The 21,005-nt window shown below is 40.9% G+C and overlaps 1 protein-coding gene and 1 non-coding gene across 4 annotated transcripts; one reads left to right on the top strand and one right to left on the bottom strand.

Annotated features, from left to right (window-relative positions):
* Positions 1-279: 279 nt before the first annotated feature.
* Positions 280-8,144, top strand: SGK1 (serum/glucocorticoid regulated kinase 1). 3 transcript variants are annotated; one of them, XM_090279875.1, is made up of 12 exons: positions 280-456; positions 3,294-3,369; positions 3,806-3,881; positions 4,290-4,394; positions 4,499-4,582; positions 4,700-4,831; positions 5,069-5,181; positions 5,520-5,643; positions 6,052-6,147; positions 6,626-6,781; positions 6,886-6,975; positions 7,375-8,144. In XM_090279875.1, the coding sequence occupies exons 1-12, from the start codon at positions 423-425 to the stop codon at positions 7,540-7,542; spliced, it is 1,254 nt and encodes a 417-aa protein (XP_090136001.1). In that variant the 5' UTR covers positions 280-422; the 3' UTR covers positions 7,543-8,144. The 3 variants fall into 3 exon arrangements, with proteins under 3 accessions (XP_090136001.1, XP_090135999.1, XP_090136000.1); XM_090279873.1 differs by lacking the exon at positions 280-456 and adding an exon at positions 2,059-2,249; XM_090279874.1 differs by lacking the exon at positions 280-456 and adding an exon at positions 3,003-3,159.
* An 8,237-nt stretch (positions 8,145-16,381) lies between these two features.
* LOC150007808 (small Cajal body-specific RNA 2) lies at positions 16,382-16,459 on the bottom strand. Its single transcript, XR_016512209.1, has one exon.
* Between the last annotated feature and the right edge of the window lie 4,546 nt (positions 16,460-21,005).

Raw genomic sequence — 21,005 nt, 5'->3', positions numbered from 1 at the left:
AGCTGCAGGGCTTCTTTGAGAAAACGAATATTATGCATGTGTTTTTGCTTTTCTGGACTGATTTGTGTTGATAATCAGTCAAGTCACATTTTTTGTATGTGTCTTGCTGAGGGTGTAATAAACCCAGGACGCTGAAGACTGTAATTTTCTAAGTGACGTTGCTGTTCCTTGCAACAGAGGGAATACATGGCCCGGTGTTGAACTTTGAAGCTTGCTCCCTTCCGGTTTGTAAATTGCCTTTATATAAAGTGGGGCTGATAACAGCAGAGACAGCCACTCTGACTCCTCATGCTCCTAAGTCATCTCAGCCTCTAGCCTTATCGGGCACATAGCAGGAGGCTACTGGAGCCCTGACTGAGCTCTACCTACCTCCAGCCTCCACAAAGTAACCCCTGACCTTCACATCCTAGGCGACCTGAAGAATGAAAGAGGAGGCTATAAAATTCCCTTTTAAAGGTTCGTTTGCTTTTATTACTCTACTTTGGACAGAATAGATGAAACAAAGATGCTTCAGAGGATTTGGGGTTACTGGTTATGGGGAAGGCACAGGTGAGACTTAGGGGAGGGTATCTGAAGGACGGTTTCTTAATTTCATGTTCTTAGAAGCAAGCAAGTAGACATCGTTGTGCAGGCTGCTGTTTCTAAGCAGTCTTTGCAAAATCTGCTATCTGAAAGCAGGGAGGAATGGTGTGGGCGCAGGGCTGAGCTGAGCTAGGCTAGTTGACGTGGTATGCAGGGCACTGGCAATAACAAACCACACAATATGAAGAATCCATGCCAGAGGAAGCGGAAGAGGGCCAGTGACTGTGATTTGGAGTTTCCGAAACCTTGCTTTAGGGTTGGGGCATCGATTTCAGGCAATACTATGCTTTTTTAAGAGTGAATGGTGAGCCAAATTTCTCAGCCAATCTCCAGGAGAAAGGATGTGCGTTCCCTTCTCCCAGTGTGGGGCTGCGGTAACTGAGCAAACCGAGAAACAGTTGAGGCCACAGATCATATTAGGGCAAATGAGGTGGTTGTGTCTGCAAAGCAAATCCCTGACCAGGACCAAAGAAAACCCCCTTCGATGCTATTCTTGGTTTGACAGCTGGTATTTTGGACTGTCAGATCCAACAGGCAACTCTAAAACGGCAAGGCCCTTGGCAGCAAGGGGTCATGGCAGGGCAGCCCCCGCAGACAGCACCAGCGAGCACCTGGTACCGGGCCCTGCAAATTTTAGTAACTTGCAGCCTTCTCTTCGCTCCTGGACCAGAGACGGTACTGGCGGCATCGCGCCAACTCAAGCGCGACTCCTCGCGCTGGCGGTCAGACTGCAGGTCCCAGGTATCTCCCAGCGTGGGGGTTGCAGGAAGGCACCTCGCCGTTGTTCTGCAGAGCTTCCCTTTCTCTCTGCTTTCTGGAACCCAGGCTAATCTTTCAGGAGCTAACGGTTCACAGTTATCTGGGACTTGAGAGAAAGAGACAAGTCGTAAAACTGTAATAAGACTCCTGGGCCAACTCTTGTAATGAGCCGGAGAAAGGGAAGAGAAGAAGAGGATAAACTAAGGGACTTTAAGACAATGTAATGTGACCTTGCAGTTTTCAGGTGGGAGAGCGGGAGAGAGAATCCGGTCCGGGGAGTGAACGGTTCCCCGGGGTGCAGGGCCCGCGCTGCCCGTGCCGCCCAGGGGTTACACCAGGTTTGTCCCCTGCGCTGGGACACCGCTCCCCTTACTTGCGACTTCCTCGCGTGTTCTGGGCATGGCGGGGATTAAAAATGCAAGAAAAAAAAAAACTTGCGGAAGGGACAGAATGTTCTCGGAGATTACTTTAGAAAAAAAAAGTGAAATGCAGAGACGAATTTTATTTCCGCCCCCTCCCCTACACATTCCTGACCTCTCCCTCCCCCTTCCCTCTTTCTTTCCTTCCTTCCTCCTCTTCCAAGTTCTGGGATTTTTCAGCCTTGCTTGGCTTTGGCCAAAAGCACAAAAAAGGCTTTTTCGGAAGCGGCTCGACCGTGCACAAGGGCCATTTGTTTGTTTTGGGACTGGGGCAGGAAATCTTGCCCGGCCTGAGTCACGGCGGCTCCTTCAAGGAAACGTCAGTGTTCTCTTGTCGCCCTGGCCGGCTGCGCGCCCAGCCGCCGCTTTCCATGGGGGAGATGCAGGGCACGTTGGCCAGGGCCCGGCTAGAGTCCCTGCTCCGGCCCCGCCACAAAAAGAGGGCCGAGGCGCAGAAAAGGAGCGAGTCCATCCTGCTGACCGGACTGGGTAAGCGCCGCCGCCGCCGCCGGCACGCGGGGACCTGTGTCACTCCCCCGCTAGCTGCTCAGCTCCGGCGAGCGGGGCCGGGTGTTGGCGGGAGTGGGGGGATGAGGCCGGGGGATGGGGAAAGCGGGAGCGGGGAGCCTGGCCCCGCGCCCTGGCCCCACGCTGACCCCGAGGATAAGGGCGCACGGGGCCGCCCTCCCCCGGCGGGGCCACCCTGCGCCCGAGAGATAACCCTGGCTGGCCGAGCGAGGCCGCCGGGCGAAGGCAGACGAGGCTGCCGTGTAAATTTGGGGACGGGGTCGGCGCCTGGGCCGGAGTGAATCCGAAATCAGAGTTTGAGAAACCAGAGCGGGCACAAAGTCACCGGGCACCGGGCGGAAAGCGCTTCGGATCGGGGACTCCGATTTCCACGCTGGGCCGAATAAATGAAAAGGGTGGAAAATTACCCCAGGATCTCCCTCCCTCCCCACCCTCCTTCGCCTGCGGTTTCCCTCCCTCAAGCCCTGGAGCGAAAGAAGTTGATAACCGGCCGGGGACAGTCCCTCCCCCGGCGGTCCCCGCACCCGGCGCCCCGTGCCTGCGACCCCGGCTCACCCCCAAGCCCGGGCGGAACCACCAGCCGCCAGCCGCCAGCCTCCAGCCGAGCCTCGCGGCGGCGGGGGCGGGGCTCAGGGCGGGGCCTGGCAACGGGACTTCCACATTGTCGCTCGGGCCCCGCCCCCACAGCCGCGCAGAGTTTATAAGAGCGGCAGCAGCGAACTAGAGTAGAGTCGGTTCTGCCGGTCTCCAGTCACTGAGGGCTGCTTGTCCAGTCTCTGCGCTCTCCTTGTGGCAATGACAGTGAGAACCGAGGCTTCCAGGGGCACCCTCACTTACTCCAGAATGAGGGGAATGGTAGCAATTCTAATCGGTGAGTGCAGGGGTAAGACTGGACTTCTAGGATGTACCAAGTGGAAATTTTTTGAAGATTTCGCATCGGATTAGTGCCTCTGTCGTCGGATGTTACAAAGCCATCTTAACGTTTATTTCTTCTCTAATTCACAGCTTTCATGAAACAGAGGAGGATGGGCCTGAACGACTTTATTCAGAAGATTGCCAATAACTCCTATGCCTGCAAACAGTAAGTTGGGGAGATTTGGGGAAATATAAATTAGTATAGTTTCAATTCACCAGTGATAAAGACATTCTCATCAGTGTGTTTATCAGGAAGCCGGACACTTCCCCAGAGATGAGGATCCCTTTTTGAAGTTCCAATTTACTTAAAGCACTTAAAAAATTAAAATAATTTTAGGATTTCGGTTGTTCTAAAGCAGTTAAGATTAAATTTTCATGTTTGCCTGATTCATCCCTGCTGCCGTGAAGAACAACCCTCATCTCTTTACTTAACTGGGTTTATTATTTTCTTTGGCTGTTTTCTTTAACTGAGTAATTTATTTGGGTGTTTTTAGTTTAAACACTGAATTCTCCGGAAAGTGATGAGCCAGAAACTCACTATTTGTGTGTGTGTGCCCCCTTGTGGCGAGTCAGGAGGTTCTAAACTGTTCCTTTCTTTGCAGCCCTGAAGTTCAGTCCATTTTGAAAATCTCCCAACCTCAGGAGCCTGAGCTTATGAATGCCAACCCTTCTCCTCCAGTAAGTATTCTCTATTTGTCATGCATCTGTGCAGGAACCTTGTAAATGAGTCAGTATTCCTATATTGATGAATTCAAATGGCATTTCTAGAAATTAGTATCAAGGCAGGAATGCCTCTTTAGTTCAAGCGTAACAAGGGACACAGCACATAACTATTGAGTCAGCGGAGTATTTTAAAAGGCATAGTTCATGGAAGTCTTACCTGCTTACAATAACATCCTGTACAATTTTCATACTCTAATTTGAAATATTAACATGTATGGATGAAAAGTAGTTTTGAATACTTTTAGTTGTATGGTGACTTGCCTCAGTCATTTGTAGATGTAACATCTTTGGCGATGCCTATACTTTATTACCCATGTCTTCCTTTGAAATCAAGATATTAAAAGAAAACATTTTATTTTCCAGCCAAGTCCTTCTCAGCAAATCAACCTTGGCCCGTCATCCAATCCTCATGCTAAACCATCTGACTTCCACTTCTTGAAAGTGATCGGGAAGGGCAGTTTTGGAAAGGTAATTTCAAATCTGAAGACCTCATTATCTATAGTCTTCCATGCACTTATTTTACATTCTCCCTGGATGCAGATAACAAAATGACTTATTAATTGAAATTTTAGGTTCTTCTAGCAAGACACAAAGCAGAAGAAGCATTCTATGCAGTCAAAGTTTTACAGAAGAAAGCGATCCTGAAAAAGAAGGAGGTATGAGATATGCTTGATGGGTTAGGGTCAGAAATTGACTTTCATTGAATAGTTTGACCTAGAAACTTCAGTGCCATGTTGAAATTTGCCACTAAATCTGAATTGTCCCTTTCCTAGGAAAAGCATATTATGTCAGAGCGGAATGTTCTACTGAAGAATGTGAAACACCCTTTCCTGGTGGGCCTCCACTTCTCTTTCCAGACTGCTGACAAACTGTACTTTGTCCTGGACTACATTAACGGTGGAGAGGTGAGCAGAAGGAAGATGAGCTAGGGTGTCTGTGCAGAGTCTTTAATAAAAGATAATTGGGGGGAGGGAAGTTACCAGAATTAGAATTTCCTTTAACCTGCCAGGTTTCAAATAGTTAATAGACTATTTAGGGCCACTTCCTGCAATTGTTCCCTTTAGCTGTGTATGTCAAGACTAATTAAATGCATTGTTATCAGGCTTTGGCAATGCAGACTAACTTTATTCTGTCTCCTGCAGTTGTTCTACCATCTCCAGAGGGAGCGCTGCTTCCTGGAACCGAGGGCCCGTTTCTATGCTGCTGAAATAGCCAGTGCCTTGGGTTACCTGCACTCTCTGAACATTGTTTATAGGTGAGCTGAAGAGTCTTAAAGTCAGCCCTCTTGGGTATAAAGGAGACACAGCAGCCCTAGCCTTTTACGGGGCCTTAAAATAATGTGTTTTTAGGCATAACTTGGTCACCTAAAACCAGATCCCCCAGCATGTGAGCTGCCTTCACTCCATGCCACTAGGGAACTAGCCAACGAGGATTGGACCTAATCCAGAATAGATTAGCAGAACAAGGACTCCCTTTTTTATTCCTGATACAACTGCCTTGAATGTAAAAAGCTTCTAATACCCCTAGCAAATCTCTTTACAGAGGATTTCTTATGAAGTGAAATTAACTACTTTTCTGTTCATTGTTCTACAGAGACTTAAAACCAGAGAATATTCTGCTAGATTCCCAAGGACACATTGTGCTTACTGATTTCGGGCTCTGTAAGGAGAACATCGAACCCAACGGCACGACATCCACCTTCTGTGGCACACCTGAGGTAGGAGCATGCTCGATTTGATGTCTGGTCTACCCCCTCTCTTCCTGGAGAGATAAATGCAATAATGCTTTTAACTACCGAAAGAGTCAACTGTTCTCGAGATTTCTTAGTCCAAATCAGTGCAAGTAAAATACGTTTGCTATTTGACACAGCATGAAATATCCCAAGGCCTCATGTTGCTTTAATTAAAACTAGCATGTTATAAAAGATTTCTAAGTCTTCAGGAAAGATGCTATTGGGTGGCCAGTCAGCCTCAAAGTCCGGTAGTTGTATATCAGGAAGTCATCTAAAGAAATATATTCTCCAAAAGGGATCCAGGGTGTCTTAGCTCTTTCCAAGTGCATGTCTGGCTTTGGGATTGCCTTGTTTCATCAGTTCTAAACTCTGTTCTCCTGGTCTCCCTTTCAGTATCTCGCACCCGAAGTGCTTCATAAGCAGCCTTATGACAGGACTGTGGACTGGTGGTGCCTGGGGGCCGTCTTATATGAGATGCTCTATGGCCTGGTGAGTAGCACATTGAGAATCCTGGGATATTGCCCCAATTTGATACTGCTCCCTAGAATGCAGGCTTATTAAAATCCAGACTCTTCAGGGCACACGGTCCCCAGTGCAGAGACCTGGTCATTGTGGCTTTCCCTTTATCAGGGAGCTTACCTAGTACTGATAAGAGAGGCATATTGGTTATTTTATAAGTGGTTTAGGGTGAACTACCTAACAGAATTTTCTTCGGTAAGTTTACATTTTACTAGATTTGACCACACTTAACCTATGTGAGAGTGAAAAGCATGGCTTTATTAGCATCTCCCCCGATACAAGTTGCAAAATAGACACTTGAAAATCCAAGGCAAAGACAACCTATCAAGGGAAAAACAGCGTCAAACCCAACTTTAAATCTATTGCGGTGTAAATCTTTTTTGTATTGGTAATGTGTGCTGTACAAAACTTCCAGTTAAATGCTAAGTCATTTTCTCCTTTCTTCCAGCCTCCTTTTTATAGCCGAAACACAGCTGAGATGTACGACAACATTCTGAACAAGCCCCTCCAGTTGAAGCCAAACATCACTAATTCTGCACGACACCTCCTGGAGGGCCTCCTGCAGAAAGACAGGACAAAGAGGATGGGTGCCCAGGATGACTTTGTGAGTGACGTTTTTCTTTCCTCAAGCTGGTTTGGGAGGAGCACCAGACTTCACTGCCCTTCTGAAGTCCTGCCTATCTAAATGAACCCTGTGTTTCTTAACAGATGGAGATTAAGAATCATGTCTTCTTCTCCGTAATTAACTGGGATGATCTCATTAATAAGAAGATTACTCCTCCTTTTAACCCAAATGTGGTGAGTATCTTTCTTCTAAGTATAGGGAGGCCCAAGAGCCATTTCTTTAAGTCACATTTGGTGGTGGTGGTGAAAGGGGAGGGCCCTCAGGAATGAATCGGCAGATATTTTATTCAGAGACCATTATTTTACCAAGAGAAAAAGTAGAATTTTTGTCCTATATAACTAAGCTCACATATTTTTTCAACACATTTATCAATTAAAGTCCCCAAAGACTAAAAGGGAACATTATCCTCATCATTTAAACTCACTGTGGCCTCTGGGTTTTGCGCTTGAAATGGATGATTATTATGGGAGCGTCCATATTGTGCCCAGAATTTTAAGCCCAAATGAGAATTTCCCAGCTCTGTATCCAATGTGAATTCTTAACATTGAATATGGTTTCTCGTTCTGTTCTAGAGTGGACCAAGCGACCTGAGGCACTTTGACCCCGAGTTCACTGAAGAGCCGGTCCCCAGCTCCATCGGCAGGTCTCCCGACAGCATCCTCCTCACAGCCAGCGTCAAGGAAGCCGCCGAGGCCTTCCTAGGCTTTTCCTATGCACCTCCCGTGGACTCTTTCCTCTGAACAGTCTGAGGGTTGGTTCTGAAGGATGTTATGTGTGTTTGAACATGTTTTAGTTAGACTTTTGGCAGGGCTGCCAGCTGACGGGACATCTTAAAGAGAATTTGCACATCTCCGGGAGCCTGCATCTCTTGGCAATCTTATTGCACACTGTTTGCTGGAAGCTTTTCGAAGAGCACATCCTCCTCTCAATGAGCTCATGAAGTTTTCATTTTTATTCCTCCTTCCAACATGGTGCTATCTCTGAAATGCGCGTTAGAGTGCGCCTTAGACCGACGCAGCGGTCTGACCAGGGGGCAGGACGCTGCTCTGAGGAGGATTTCCTGGAGGTCTGTCGGGGCCATGATGACGAATCTAATGAAATGTGCCTTTTCTGATGAGATCGTGTTAGCTCCAAAGCTTTTCCTATTGCAGTGTTTCAGTTCTTTATTCTTCCTGTGGATTACTGTGCAAACAGTGGTCTGAGCGGGGTATGCCTGATCACAGAGGGATTTTGTAAGGAGCATCAATGTGACACTTGCAGGACACTACAATGTGGGACATTGTTCGTTTCTTCCATATTTGGAAGATAAATTTATGTGTAGACTGTTATTTTTTTTTTGTAAGATATAGTTAACTAAAATTTATTGAAATGGTCTTGCAATGACTTGTATCCAGATGCTTAAAGAAAGCATTGCTGCTACAAATATTTCTATTTTTAGAAAGGGTTTTTATGGACCAATGCCCCAGTTGTCAGTCAAGCCTGGTGTTTTCATTGTTTAAAACGTCACCTGTAAAATGGGCATTATTTATGGGTTGTTGCTTTTTTTTTTTTTTTTTTTGGCATTCCTGATAATTGTATGTATTGTATAAAGAAAGTCTGTACATTGGGTTATAACACTAGTATATTTAAACTTACAGGCTTATTTGTAATGTAAACCACCATTTTAATGTACTGTAATTAACATGGTTATAATATGTACAGTTCTTCCCCCCTCCCCACCACACAATGTTTTTGTGTGTGATAAACCAATTTTGGTTTGCAATAAAACCTTGAAAAAATACTTATATAAATTGTGTCATGTGTGTTCTTTTGTATATTTTGGTTCCGGGGGCAATAATGGGTCATTTTAAAACCTAAAACCGGGAAAATGCTGCTGAGTGATTGTTTCCAATGACAGCAACTTCTGACTCCAGGGGAGTAGAGGGTGGTCTTTAATCCAATTTATATTCCAGGCCCTCTTAGCAGCCTTTTTATGAGGCCAGTTTATTCATAAATCCATCCAAACAAATCCTTTTCAATTTACAGGTCTCACAAGGACAGCCAAGACATAATGTTCCCTATGTTTATTGCCTGTCCTATGACGTAGACTGCTGTTTGTTCAGACATGTAGCTTGTCTGCAGTAACAGTTTATTCTTTCAACAAATATTTGAGTGCCTACTCTGGGCCAGGCTCTGTTCTGAATGCTGGTGCTATAGCAGTGAGCAAAGAAGACAAATCTCTGCCCTTACAGAACCTGATAAAAAAGGCAGGCTTTATCAGTTAAGCAGCTAATTGAAATCGAAATCAAGGTCATAGTCCACAAGAGTAGGAGAATGCCACCAAAAGTGGTGAGGATGTTTGTCATAAATGGAGATGTTCCGCAAAAGTTGAGCTGGCAGGACTTCTAGCGTGAGAATTCACAGAGCTGAACCAAGTCCAGGGCTAGCTAAGAGAAGGATCCCCCAAAAGCAGCCCACTCCTGGCTTGGACCAGAAGCCTCTTGAGCTGGTGTGCCCACAGCACTGCATGGACCCAGCGCACTTCTGGGTCAAGCGTGCAGAGGCTGTTCCTAGAACTCATCCCACTGCAATAATTACTGTGGAAAAGGGGAAGGTAGCATGATAGGAGATCAACCTCTTGCACCCGAACTATCTGGACATATACTTTTCTAGGCCTTTCACACAAATTCCTAGCAAACAGGGAGTCCCTAACAACTGATCCTGCTGCTGCATTAACCTCTAAGTCAACTGCTTTCCCTCTGCCCTTCTTAGTTTGCAGAGGGATTTCCCCAGGGAAAATTGTCATCTTTTTTCCTTTTATTGTGGCCCTCTTATCTCAGTCCCACTCCCACTCCCACGCCCAAGGCTTCTCAGTGTTGAACAGGTGTTTGGAGATTATTTAGTCCTAGTCCCTCATAATCCACTAAAGGAATGGAATCAAAGTGACTGATTTCTTACAGAAGGTGGCTTCCAGTCAAAGTCAGTATTCTAGATGCTACTCCCCTAAGAACCCTAAATGCCAAAATCAGTTTACAATGGCAGAGAATCTAAAGCCTGCACTTTCCCAGTGATCACTGACACTAGCTTTGACCAGGGGATTATTTGCATATCTCCCCCTCATTCTCATTATAATTAACAGTTATGAATTCTTCCTTGAACAAAAAGAGCTTAAATCACATTTTTAGTTGAACACAGTTCTTGCAGGCTGGGAGTCTATAATCTGATTATAAATAACTCAGAGGGTCCAGTCATGGATTACAAAGCTTATTGATTTTTTTAAAGGTAGGAATTTGGTTTACGAGGTTACAGTCAATCGTTATATAAATCTGATTCGCATTGTTTGAGAACTGAAAGGAGCCAGAGGAATCCCAAATGGGAGGAGATTAGATCAAACAAGTGGGCGGAACGGGAACAAGGCAAGAACAGGGAAGTCAAGAAAGGACAAGGGATCAATAAAAAAGGGCAAATATTTACTAAGCTCTGATGTCAAATGATTCAAGTGATGTCAAATAGCATTCGCACAGAAGTAGCTTCTGTCTAGAGGAGTGGTTCACATTCTCTCAAGCATTTGAAACTACATTCGAGCATGGTGATTGCAAAAGGGGACAAATTCTCTTCTTGGCTCTGAAGCTGCGGTTCTGCTCAAATATGCGGGAGGGGGAAATGATTGCGCTAAGATCCCCACAAGGTAAAATAAAACTCTGGAACCACTGCTACCATGAAGAGTAAGTCAAACACTGTGCTCAGAAGATCTGGCATCTACCTGGGGAGACATAAACTACCCATGGAATGTGGCACGTGATGAATGAGGGGTAAAGAGGACTTCCGAAGTCCAGGGCTCTCTGTGGGGCCAGCTGATGAGAACAGGCTTCACAGAAGGATGCCAAAGATTCTTACTAACCAGTTCTATTTCTAGGGAGTCTAATGGGATTCAGACCCTGAGGCTTAGACAACAGTAATAGCTAATACCATTGAGCTCTTACCATATGCCAGACATCGTTCTGAGTATTTTATACTCAATTTATTTAATCTTCAGAACAGCCCAGTGATGTCAAAAGTGAAGGAAGTAGCACAGAAAGGTGATTTGCTGGTTAGTGGTGGTGATATTGGAAGTCAAATCATGACACTCTGGCCCCAAAGACTGTGCTTGTAACCATTATGCTATTTTTCCTAACAGGTGACAACAGAATATAGAAGCAAACCGTTGTTAGCCATTCACTTAGTGTTACACCAGACTTCTAAGATACCCACTAGGAGTCATGCTAGGGACCAAGAGAGAGAGAGAGAGAGAGAACGTGCATATAATGTAGACTCTATCAGTTGATGAAGATGAGCAGCTGGAAATATACACTGCAGCAGGAGTGTAAATTAGTACAAATATTTTGGAAAACTGTTTGGCACTACCTACTAAAAATGAACATATATAACTTCATTATCCAGTATTTCCACTCCATGGTTTACACCTAAAAGGATATACATATATTCAATAAAAACAAAAAATCCCAATAATGTTCATTGTAGTACTACTCATATTAGCCCCAAAATGTGAACAAATTAAAATGTCCATCAACAGTAAAATGAATGAATTAGTGTGATTTTATAAAATGGAATGCAATAAAAATAAATGCATAATTGCTACATCAACAGCAGGGACTAAATTTCACACACACACACACAAAATAGAAACCACACTGTATGATTTGTTTTATATAAAATTTGAAAGCAGGCAAATAAAATGCATCTCTATAGAAGTCTGGATATGATACCCTTTGGGAAAGGGAGGAAGGGCAGAGGTAATGATCGAGAGGACACCTGAGGGGCATGGTCTTCTGAGTGATGGTAAATTCTCGATCTGGTTGGAGGTTTCAGAGAGTGGTTTTTCTCTTTAATATCTCATCAAGCTGTAGACTTGTGATATGTATTTGTTATATGCCAATATAAAATTGTTTTAAAAATATGTACAATGGTAAAAACAGGGTGTTATGGAAACACAAAGGAGGGACACATTACTCAATTTGGAGAGCGTCAGCCAAAGGAGCTAAATTTTCAAGTAGTTTAAGATAGAGACGCTTAGGAAGATCTGGAGGGTCTCCTTCTAGGAATTTATGTCCTTGGAACTGGATCTTGAAAGTGAGGCAAAAGGAAGAGTATTCAAAGTGTTGGCTGGGAGTGGTGAGGAAGTGAGGGGGCAGCTTACATAAAACCAATAGACAGGATATGGGAAAAAGAAGAATCTCAGACAGACCTAGGTCAGAATCCCAGCTCTACTGATCACCTTTTTAGCTTCGGGCAGTTTTTCAGGAGAAAATTGCAGCCAGTGCCCATCTTTTCTGTTATCCATGAGTCAGGGTCAGAAGGAATTGGAATTCAAAGAGTGCTCATTTATTTCTTTTTCCAGTCATTGTCTTTTTCAATTTTTCCTTCTTTTTTACTATATTATAGAAGAAAAGGATATTAAAAAGCAGTGAGCAATCATTTTGAATAAGGCAATAGGCCTTGTCAATGGTGTTTTTGAAAGTCTCATGATAAGTTTAGATGTCATAAGGTAGCAAAAGGAAGCATTGGGAGATTTCCCATGAGGAAAATGAAGTGAGTGAAAGGAGTGTTCTGAAAATAAAAAATAAAAACACACAAAAAGAGTGTTTGGTAACTTTTGTCAAGAGTTGTGACTGTGAGGAGAACTTTGGAGTTAAAAAAAGAAAAAGTGTGGGAGAGGAAGCAACTTGGGAGACTTCTGAAAATCACTTAGTGGTGGTAGGTGAGAAAAGGACAGAGAAGAGAAAGTTCCAAGGCCCCAAATCAACAGGGCTGAGTGAGTTATTGGGAATGGAGTGGAGAAGAAAGAGGAATCAAAAAACCAAGGCACAGTTATGTAGTTTATTTCTTTAACGTAACTGACTCAACTTAGTGAAGTGGTTGCCACAGCTGCAATAACAGGACAAAGACCACCCACCAGTTTCTTCAACATTCCCAGGGTATAATGAAACAGTCTGTCAATAATCAATCAATGCAGTTGGCAAAGCAAGATGTTACACACCGTAGTCGATCTTCACCCCATCCTGTTAAGAAATTTCTCACTTATCCATCAAAAAGCCCCTAAATTCCTACGCCTGAGCCTTGAAACAGGAGCATAATTATGTTAAATTTAAGATGGTGTTAATCAGAACAATATTTTTATTAAGAAAAACACCCTCCTCTAAATTAAGCCCAATTAAATTATTTAAATGTTTTTTCTCATATGGCATGAAAGTTGTTGACCAATCCTCAAAACCCACAATTAAATTACTATTGCTTCGACTTTACTTGTGGCTTACATGTGATCTCTCCTGGTCTGCTTTGGACACTCCATGCTTGCTATGTAAGAACTTGTTTAATTTATATGTTTTCTCTGCTCTCCCCGTTTTTCTGTGAGGATTTTAACAACAAGAATAAGAGTGATCCTTGATGTTTACTTATGACATTGTGTTCAGACAGATATGTTTGTATATTTGGAGATCTTGGGAACAATGAATTCTGATGGGCAGGGTATTTGATTTCCTCTTTTCTGTGTTGCCTGTCCTGTGCTCCACCTAGAATATTATAGCAGGCGTGATGATGATTGTGATGATGATTGTGATGATGATCATTCTGATACTGATACAACAATATGCAAGGTACAGACTGTTCACAAAAAATATGCATGAGACAATCACTTCTTGAGTAGACCAAGGGTCATAAGCATAAAGATATAGTGTCACTTTACATATACATGCATAAAACAGATAAGTGGCTGACAATTTGTTCAGATACCCAGATGATTTAAACACAGTTCTGCTCAATCTTTGACACTTTAGATAGCCATACACTTCTTTTAAAAAATTAAAATATAGTTGAAATACAATATTACATTAGTTTCATGTGCACAACATAGTAATTTGACATTTATATTCTTTAAAATGTGATCACCACAATAAGTGTAAAAACCATCTGTCACAATAGAGTTATTACAGTAATAGTAAAAATTTTTCCTGTGCTGCACTTTACATCCATATGATTTATCGGGTCTTTTAAAATAACTATACAGGAGTCTACCTCTTGTTTCCCTTCACCTTTTTGCACCCATCCTCCTACTGCCCTCCCCTCTAGCAACAATCAGTTTGTTCTCTGTATCTATGAGTCTGTTTCTATTTTGTTTTATTTGACCATTTCTTTTTGGATTTTAGGTTCCACATATAAGTGAAACCATACAGTATTTGTCTTTCTCTGTCTGGCTTATTTTACTTGACAAAACACCCTCTAGGTCCATCCATGTTGTCACAAATAGCAAGATTTGATTGCTTTTTATGGCTGAGTAATATTCCATTGTGTATATACATGTATGTGTGTGCATGGGTATATATATATGATGGACACCTAGGTTTCTTCCATATCTTGGTTATTGTGAATAATGCTTCATTAAACATAAGGGTGCATATATCTTTTTAAATTAGTGTTTTTGCTTCCTTCAGATAAATATCCAAAAGTGAAATTGCTGAATTGCATAGTAGTTCTATTTTTAATTTTTTGAGGACTCCCTATACTGTTTTCCATAGTGTCTGTACCAATTTACAGTCCCACGAACAGCACATGAGTGTTCCTTGTTCTTCACATCCTGACCAATACTTACTTGTTGTCTTTAATAATAGCCATTCTGAATGGTGTGTGGTGATATCTCATTGTGGTTTTGACTTGCATTTCCCTAATGATTAGTCATGTTGGGCATCTTTTCATAAGTCTTTTGGCCCTCTGTATGTCTTCTTTGGAGAAATGTCTATTCAGGTCCTCTGCCCATTTTTAAATTGGATTTTTTTTTGTTGTTGTTGTTGTGTTTTATGAGTTCTTTATATATTTTGGATATTAACTTCTTATCAGAAATATTATTTGTGATTATCTTCTTTTATTCAGTAAGCTGTCTTTTTGTTTTGTTGATGATTTCCTTTGCTATGCAAAAGTTCTTTAGTTTTATGTAGTCCCATTTGTTTATTTTGCTTCTCTTTACTTTGCCTGAGGAGATATTTCAGAAAAATATTGCTAAGAGCAATGTCAAAGGGTTTGCTGCCTATGTTTTCTAGTAGGAGTTTTATGGTTTCAAGTTTAACATTTTAGTATTTAATCCATTTTTAGTTTTTTTGTATATGATGTAAAAAAAGTCATTCACCTTTATATTTTTTGCAAGTGTCTGTCCAATACTTCCAACACCATTTATTGAAGAGACTGTCTCTTTCACGTTGCATATTCTTGCCTCCTTTGACCATATAAGCTTGTGTTGATTTCTGGGTTTTATATTCTGTTTCATTTATTATGTGTGTTTTTGTATCAGTAACATAGTGTTTTGATTATTATAACTTTGTAGTATAGTTGAAATCAGGGACTATGATACTTCCAGTTTTGTTCTTTTTTCTCAAGATTGCTTTGGCTATTTGAAGCCTTTTGTGGTTTCATATAAATTTTAGGATTATTTGTTCTAGTTTTGTGGATAAAATGTCATTTTTTTAAATAGATATTGCATTGAATCTGTAGATCACTTTATAAAGTATGGACATTTTACTGATATTAATTCTTTCAACCTATGAGCATGATATATTCTTCCATTTATTTGTGTCACCTTCAATTTCTTTTATTAATGTTTTATAGTTTTCAGAGGACAGATCTTCTGTCTCTTTGGTTAAGTATATATTCTTAGGTATTCTATTTTGTTTGCAATTGTAAATGGGATTACTTTCTTAATTTCTCTTTCTGATAATTCATTACAAGTGTATGGAGACATCACTGATTTCTATATATTAATTTTGTATTCTGCAACTTCATTGAATTCATATATATTAATTCTAATAATTTTTCATGGAGTCTTTAAGGTTTTCACATATAGTGTCATGTCATCTGCAAATAATGACAGTTTACTTCTTTCTTTCCAATTTGAATGTCTTTTTTGTTTGTTTTTCTTTTATTATTGCTGTGGTTAGAACTTCAATACATTGTTGAATAAAGGTGATGAGAGTGGGCATTTTTTCTTGTTCCTGATCTTAGGGGAAGAGTGTTTAGCTTTTCACCATTGAGTGCCATGTTAGCTGTGGTTTTGTTATATATATATATATATATATATATATATATATATATATATATATATAATCTTTATTATGTTGAAATATATACTTTCTGTTTCCATCTTGTTGAAAGTTTTTTACCATAAAGGAATGTGGTATATTATCAAATACCTTCTTGGCATCTATTAAAATGATCATATGATTTTTATTTTTTGTTTTGATATGGTATAGTATGCTGAATAATTTGTGGATATTAAACCACCCTTGGATTTCTGGAATAAGTCCCACTTGATCATGGTGTCTGATCCTTTTAATATATCGTTGAGTTTGGTTTGCTAGTACTTTTTGAGAATTTTTGCATCTATGTTCACCAGGTATATGTGTCAAGGTAATGCTGGCCTCATAGCATGAGTTTGGAAGCATTCTTTCTTCTTCAATTCTTTGGAATAGTTTGAGAATAGGTATTAATTCTACCTTAAATGTTTGATAAAATTAATCTGTGTTCAGATTTTCTGTTTTTTTCTTTTTTTTTTTTTTTCAGATAAGAATCGCCTCGATAATCAGCGGCCCAGGACAAGCCCGGCCTCGTCTATCTGATCAATTCATCACTTCTGTGTTTCTTTTTTCTGACTCAGTCTTAAAGAATTGTATTTTTCTAGGAATTTATCTATTTTTCTAGGTTGTGCAATTTGTCACGTCATAGATTCTTAAATTACCATTCCAGAGGCCAAAGTCATTGCTGTGCCTAACCAGACTTAACCAATTTGATTCCAAGTGTGTTGCAGTGTTGCTGGGAAACCATAGCACAGATCTATTTGTGTTGGTCGTAACTAATTAAATTAAAGTTTGTTTAATTGAATAAATTAAACTTCAACTAAAGACAGTTTGGGATCTAAATTGAAAATAATGATTATACTTTTCTCTAAAAGATCATAAAAAGAGACACAGAAATGATCTCATACTGGAAGTAAATTACATGCTACATAATAATAATGGACAATTTGGGCTAAATTCATGGAAAATATAATTTTTCAAATCAAACACATATTTGACAACTCTTTTTAAAATATAATGAATAGAAGATTAAATAATCATAGAAAAAGAAAGAATGTTTTATTTATAAATAGATAACATGCTCATGATAAAATAAATAAATAAAAACGTGACAGAGCAAGTGTCCAGAGAAAATAATAACCTACATTCACAGAATATTTCACACTACCTAACGTTAACTCATTTTCTCTTACCAGACAGGTAAGACAAATGGGGTAAATTTTTTCTATTCCCTTTACATATGTTAAATTATAGGCTCTGAAAAATTTAAATGAATAGACAGATGCCCATGGAGTAAGTGGAAGAGTCAGACTTGAGCCCACTGCTGCTGACTACAGAGACTTTCTCTTTGCATGGCCTCCTTTGAGCATCAGGGCACAGTTACTGCGCAGTGAGCAGAAGAGCTGCCAGGAGGAATGGCTAGGCCAGCTATTTTAGTCACCCTTCCATAGAGACTGACTTTTAATGAGACAGACACTCGAAACTGGAGGGAGGCACCAAGGTCACCAGTAAATAACTTTGGAACAGTCAGCTTTAATGTGAATGGTCTATTTCATAACTCCATTACTATTTGTTAGAAATCTTCTGAGGGGCAATTTCTTATGTTTAATGGTGTGTAAGGTCTGTGTTTAAGGAAAAGTTATACATACTCTACATTCCTCATAGAGCAGTTGTGAGAATCAAATGAAAGAAGAAGCTTTTACATATAAGGAATTAGTGTCCCAACTTGCATTGCCTGGCACCCTTTAAGTTTGTGACTTTACATCAACCTCAGTCTGCAGCGCCACCCAGTGGTACAATAATGTTTGCAATTTGTATATATCTTCTTGTTTCAGATGGTAAATATTTACCACTGAATTTTATGTTTATAAATTATGACAAACCCATATTTTGTGTGTAATGCTTCACCCTGAATACCTATCTTTGTCATGAGTGCAACTTAGGTGTTTGTCTTATAAACCAGCTGTTATTTAACACAGGATGAAAAGCTGCAGATGTTGTTGGAGAGGTCTTTTTCCTTCCTCATTTGCCCAAAGGTTGTGCTTCAAATTGCTAAGTCCACACATTCATAGTGTAAGAGAAACAGTGATGAGCAAAAAGCAATGTGATCTCTGCTTTTATGAAGTTTGCAAACCTAGTCAGAGAGAAATAACCCCACAAATGTTATTGCCCTACTTAATTCAGGAAACGAGAATATTTGTTCCCTTGTTTGCTTGTTTTTTTTTCAAAAGAGAATGGTGTGTGTGTGTGTGTGTGTGTGTGTGTGTGTTTGGGGGCTTTGGGTTTACAATGGAAGAGCTTGAAGCTCTTTTGTTTAAACCTGACAAGCATCAGGAAGAAGAAAGGAATTTTCTTTATCTTGTAGCATAGCTATGTGAAGAACTGGACTTTGGAATGAGAAACACCAGGGTTTGAATCCTGTGATCTCTTACTATTCACTATTCACGTTGGGCAAATAATTTTATCTCTCCCATAGTCACTTTTCATTCTCTGAAATATAAAAATAATACTAATACCTACCTTGAAGGAGAAAGTCATGACTATTACAGCACTTGGTATATAATAGGTGATAGTAAATATATTGCCTAAAGCATCACATATCAAGTCACATAATTTTTAATGCACCACTCATATTTACTGACCCCTAAAGTTTAAAACAATAAGAAGAATTATAAAAGTGAACCAAAAATAAAACAGCTTATAGAGGACATAGTATATAGCGCTATTATCTTTGAATGCAAATACAATCTATTTGCATTTCAAACACATCCAATGACTGTATCTAAATTCTTATTTACTAGGACCAAGAGTTGGGCTAAGGTAGACGTTATAAAGCCAATTAATCAGATGAAGGAGGAAGCAAAGCTTAATTTGCTAGTGTAGGTCTCATGATTAATTAAAAGGATAAATGGACCTAAAATCTATGACTCCTAACTCTCTGGGTTGTGTCTCTTCAGACACCATTAGAAAAAATGGATATTTCTGAATACCTAAACAATATTAACAGAAAAGACTTCTCAATATTGTTGGAATTCTTGCCATGAACAGTCTTTCAGATAATTCCTTCATTTATGAGTAAAAGAAGTATATCAAATGGTATTTTAGTTATAAGAAAGTTTCTTCCCTATTTAAATATATACATTCATACTCAAAACTCAAAATATCTCAGAAAGGAAGGAAAGGTTAAAGAGTTAACATTTGTTGAAAACCTATCTATGTGTTAGGCATTTGAGATACATTATTTTATTTAATCAGATAAGGACTGTTGGCCCTGGGTTATAGAGCAGACCCTGAGGCTACAAGAATAAATAGCTTATTCCTAGAGCTCAGAAATGGCAGAGAGAGCATCTATGTCAAGTCTTGCTGACCCCAGAGGCGCTCCTATTTCTATCCTTTCCCTGTCAGACTGACTGATGGAAACAGCACACGCTCCTCTGTGAGCTGAGTGTATTTTACTCCTTATAATACCCAGTCAACTGGCAGTCACAAACTTTCACTCTCCGTGGCACCAGGAAAATGCCATGGGTTAAGGTCAATCTCTTATTTTTAAGAGATTTTTTTTAATATGCTTCATTGATTATGCTGTTACAGTTGTCCCAATTTCTTTTCCCTTTGTTCCCCTCCACCCAGTGACCCTCCTGTTGTTCTCCTGCCCTTAGTCCATGCCCATTGGTTGTGCATATAGTTCTTCTCAACATCTTCTTGTCTACCCCACTCTCTCCTACTATGCTTCTTAATTCCTATACCATCTCCCTCCCTTTCCCCCTTTCCCCTCCCTGCTGACCTCCCCCCCAATATGTTCCCCATACCTATAATTCTTTTCCCACTCTCGTTGCTTACTTAAATTTGCCTTTGTTTTGATTCCCTAGCTTCTGTTGTTGGTTGTTGTGATATAGTTTTAATTTTAATGTTCATAGTTTTGATCCTCTTTCTCCTAAACAAGTCCCTTTAACATTTCATATAACAGTGGTTTGGATCTGATGAACTCCTTCAGGTTTACTTTGTCCTGGAAGCACTTTCTCTGCCCTTCTATTTTGAATGACGGCTTCACTGGATAGAGTAATTGTGGTTGTAGGTTTTTGCTTTGCATTACTTTAAATATTTTTTGCCAGTCCCTTCTTGCTTCTAGAGTTTCTTTTGAGAAATCAGCTGATAGTCTTATTGGGACCCCTTTGTACATAATTCTCTTCTTCTCTCTTGCTGCTTTTAAGATTCTTTCTTTATCCTTAATTTTTGACATTTTGATTATAATGTGTCTTGGTCCTCCCTGGGTCCAGTTTTTTGGGAACTCTCTGTGCTTCCTGGACCTGTAAGTCTATTTCCTTTCCCAAATTAGGGAAGTTCTGCTTCATTATTTTTTCACCAAATATTTCAATTTCTAGTTCTTCTTTACCTTCTAGCAACCCTATGATTCAGGTGTTGGCCCACTTATAGCTGTCCCATAGGTTTCTGAGCCTCTCCTCATTTTCCTCACTTTTTGTTTCCTCTTTCTTCACTGGTTGACTGCTTGTTCCTTCCCTATGTTCCAATTTTTTTATTTGATCCCTGGTTTTCTTTCCCTCACCACTGGTTTTGTATGTGTTTTCGTTCATTTCAGCAGGACTAGCCTTCATTGCTTCCTCATCTTGTTTAAGATCTGCTATCAGGTCTGTAAGCATCTTAAAAGCAAAGCTCTGAACTGTGCCTCAAAAAAAAATTTCCTATCTGCTGCTTCGTTAGATTAGATATTTGCAGTCTGGTCAGCTGTGACACTGGGATCTCTATCATGATCTCTGCCATCCTGACAGTTTTGTGTTTACCTTTGCTTCCTGGGTGGGGCTGTCACACCTCCTATGCTGTAGGGGGTGGAGCCCCATGTACTCGTCACTACCTGGTGAACCTTTTCACCACACTGTGGCATTTTGTGTGGGGGCGGGGGTCCAAGATGGATTCCTGCCGTTCGCTCTCTGCTGAGAGACCGGGACCTTCTTCCCCTATCCCCACCCCATCCAGCCTTCACAGTCTGAGGCAATGGGGGTCTGGCTTCCCAGGAGTTGGAATCAAGAGCTGACAGGTCTGGTCTGCCACTGGGGGTGCTCCCCAGGTGTTTCTCGCCTCTTTTTACATAC

The sequence above is a fragment of the Furipterus horrens genome, unplaced genomic scaffold (assembly GCF_987537825.1).
Source record: "Furipterus horrens unplaced genomic scaffold, mFurHor1.1.pri manual_scaffold_6, whole genome shotgun sequence".
NCBI lineage: Eukaryota > Metazoa > Chordata > Mammalia > Chiroptera > Furipteridae > Furipterus > Furipterus horrens.
The sequence above is the reverse complement of the archived record's forward strand: the minus strand, read 5'-3'. Positions and strand labels throughout refer to the sequence as shown.

Coding starts and splice junctions, on each gene's coding strand:
- SGK1 (XM_090279873.1), top strand. CDS start 2,132: ATGGGGGAGATGCAGGGCACGTTGGCCAGGGCCCGGCTAGAGTCCCTG. Junction 3,882..4,289: donor ATGCCAACCCTTCTCCTCCA/GTAAGTATTCTC, acceptor TTTATTTTCCAG/CCAAGTCCTTCTCAGCAAAT. Junction 5,182..5,519: donor TCTCTGAACATTGTTTATAG/GTGAGCTGAAGA, acceptor ATTGTTCTACAG/AGACTTAAAACCAGAGAATA.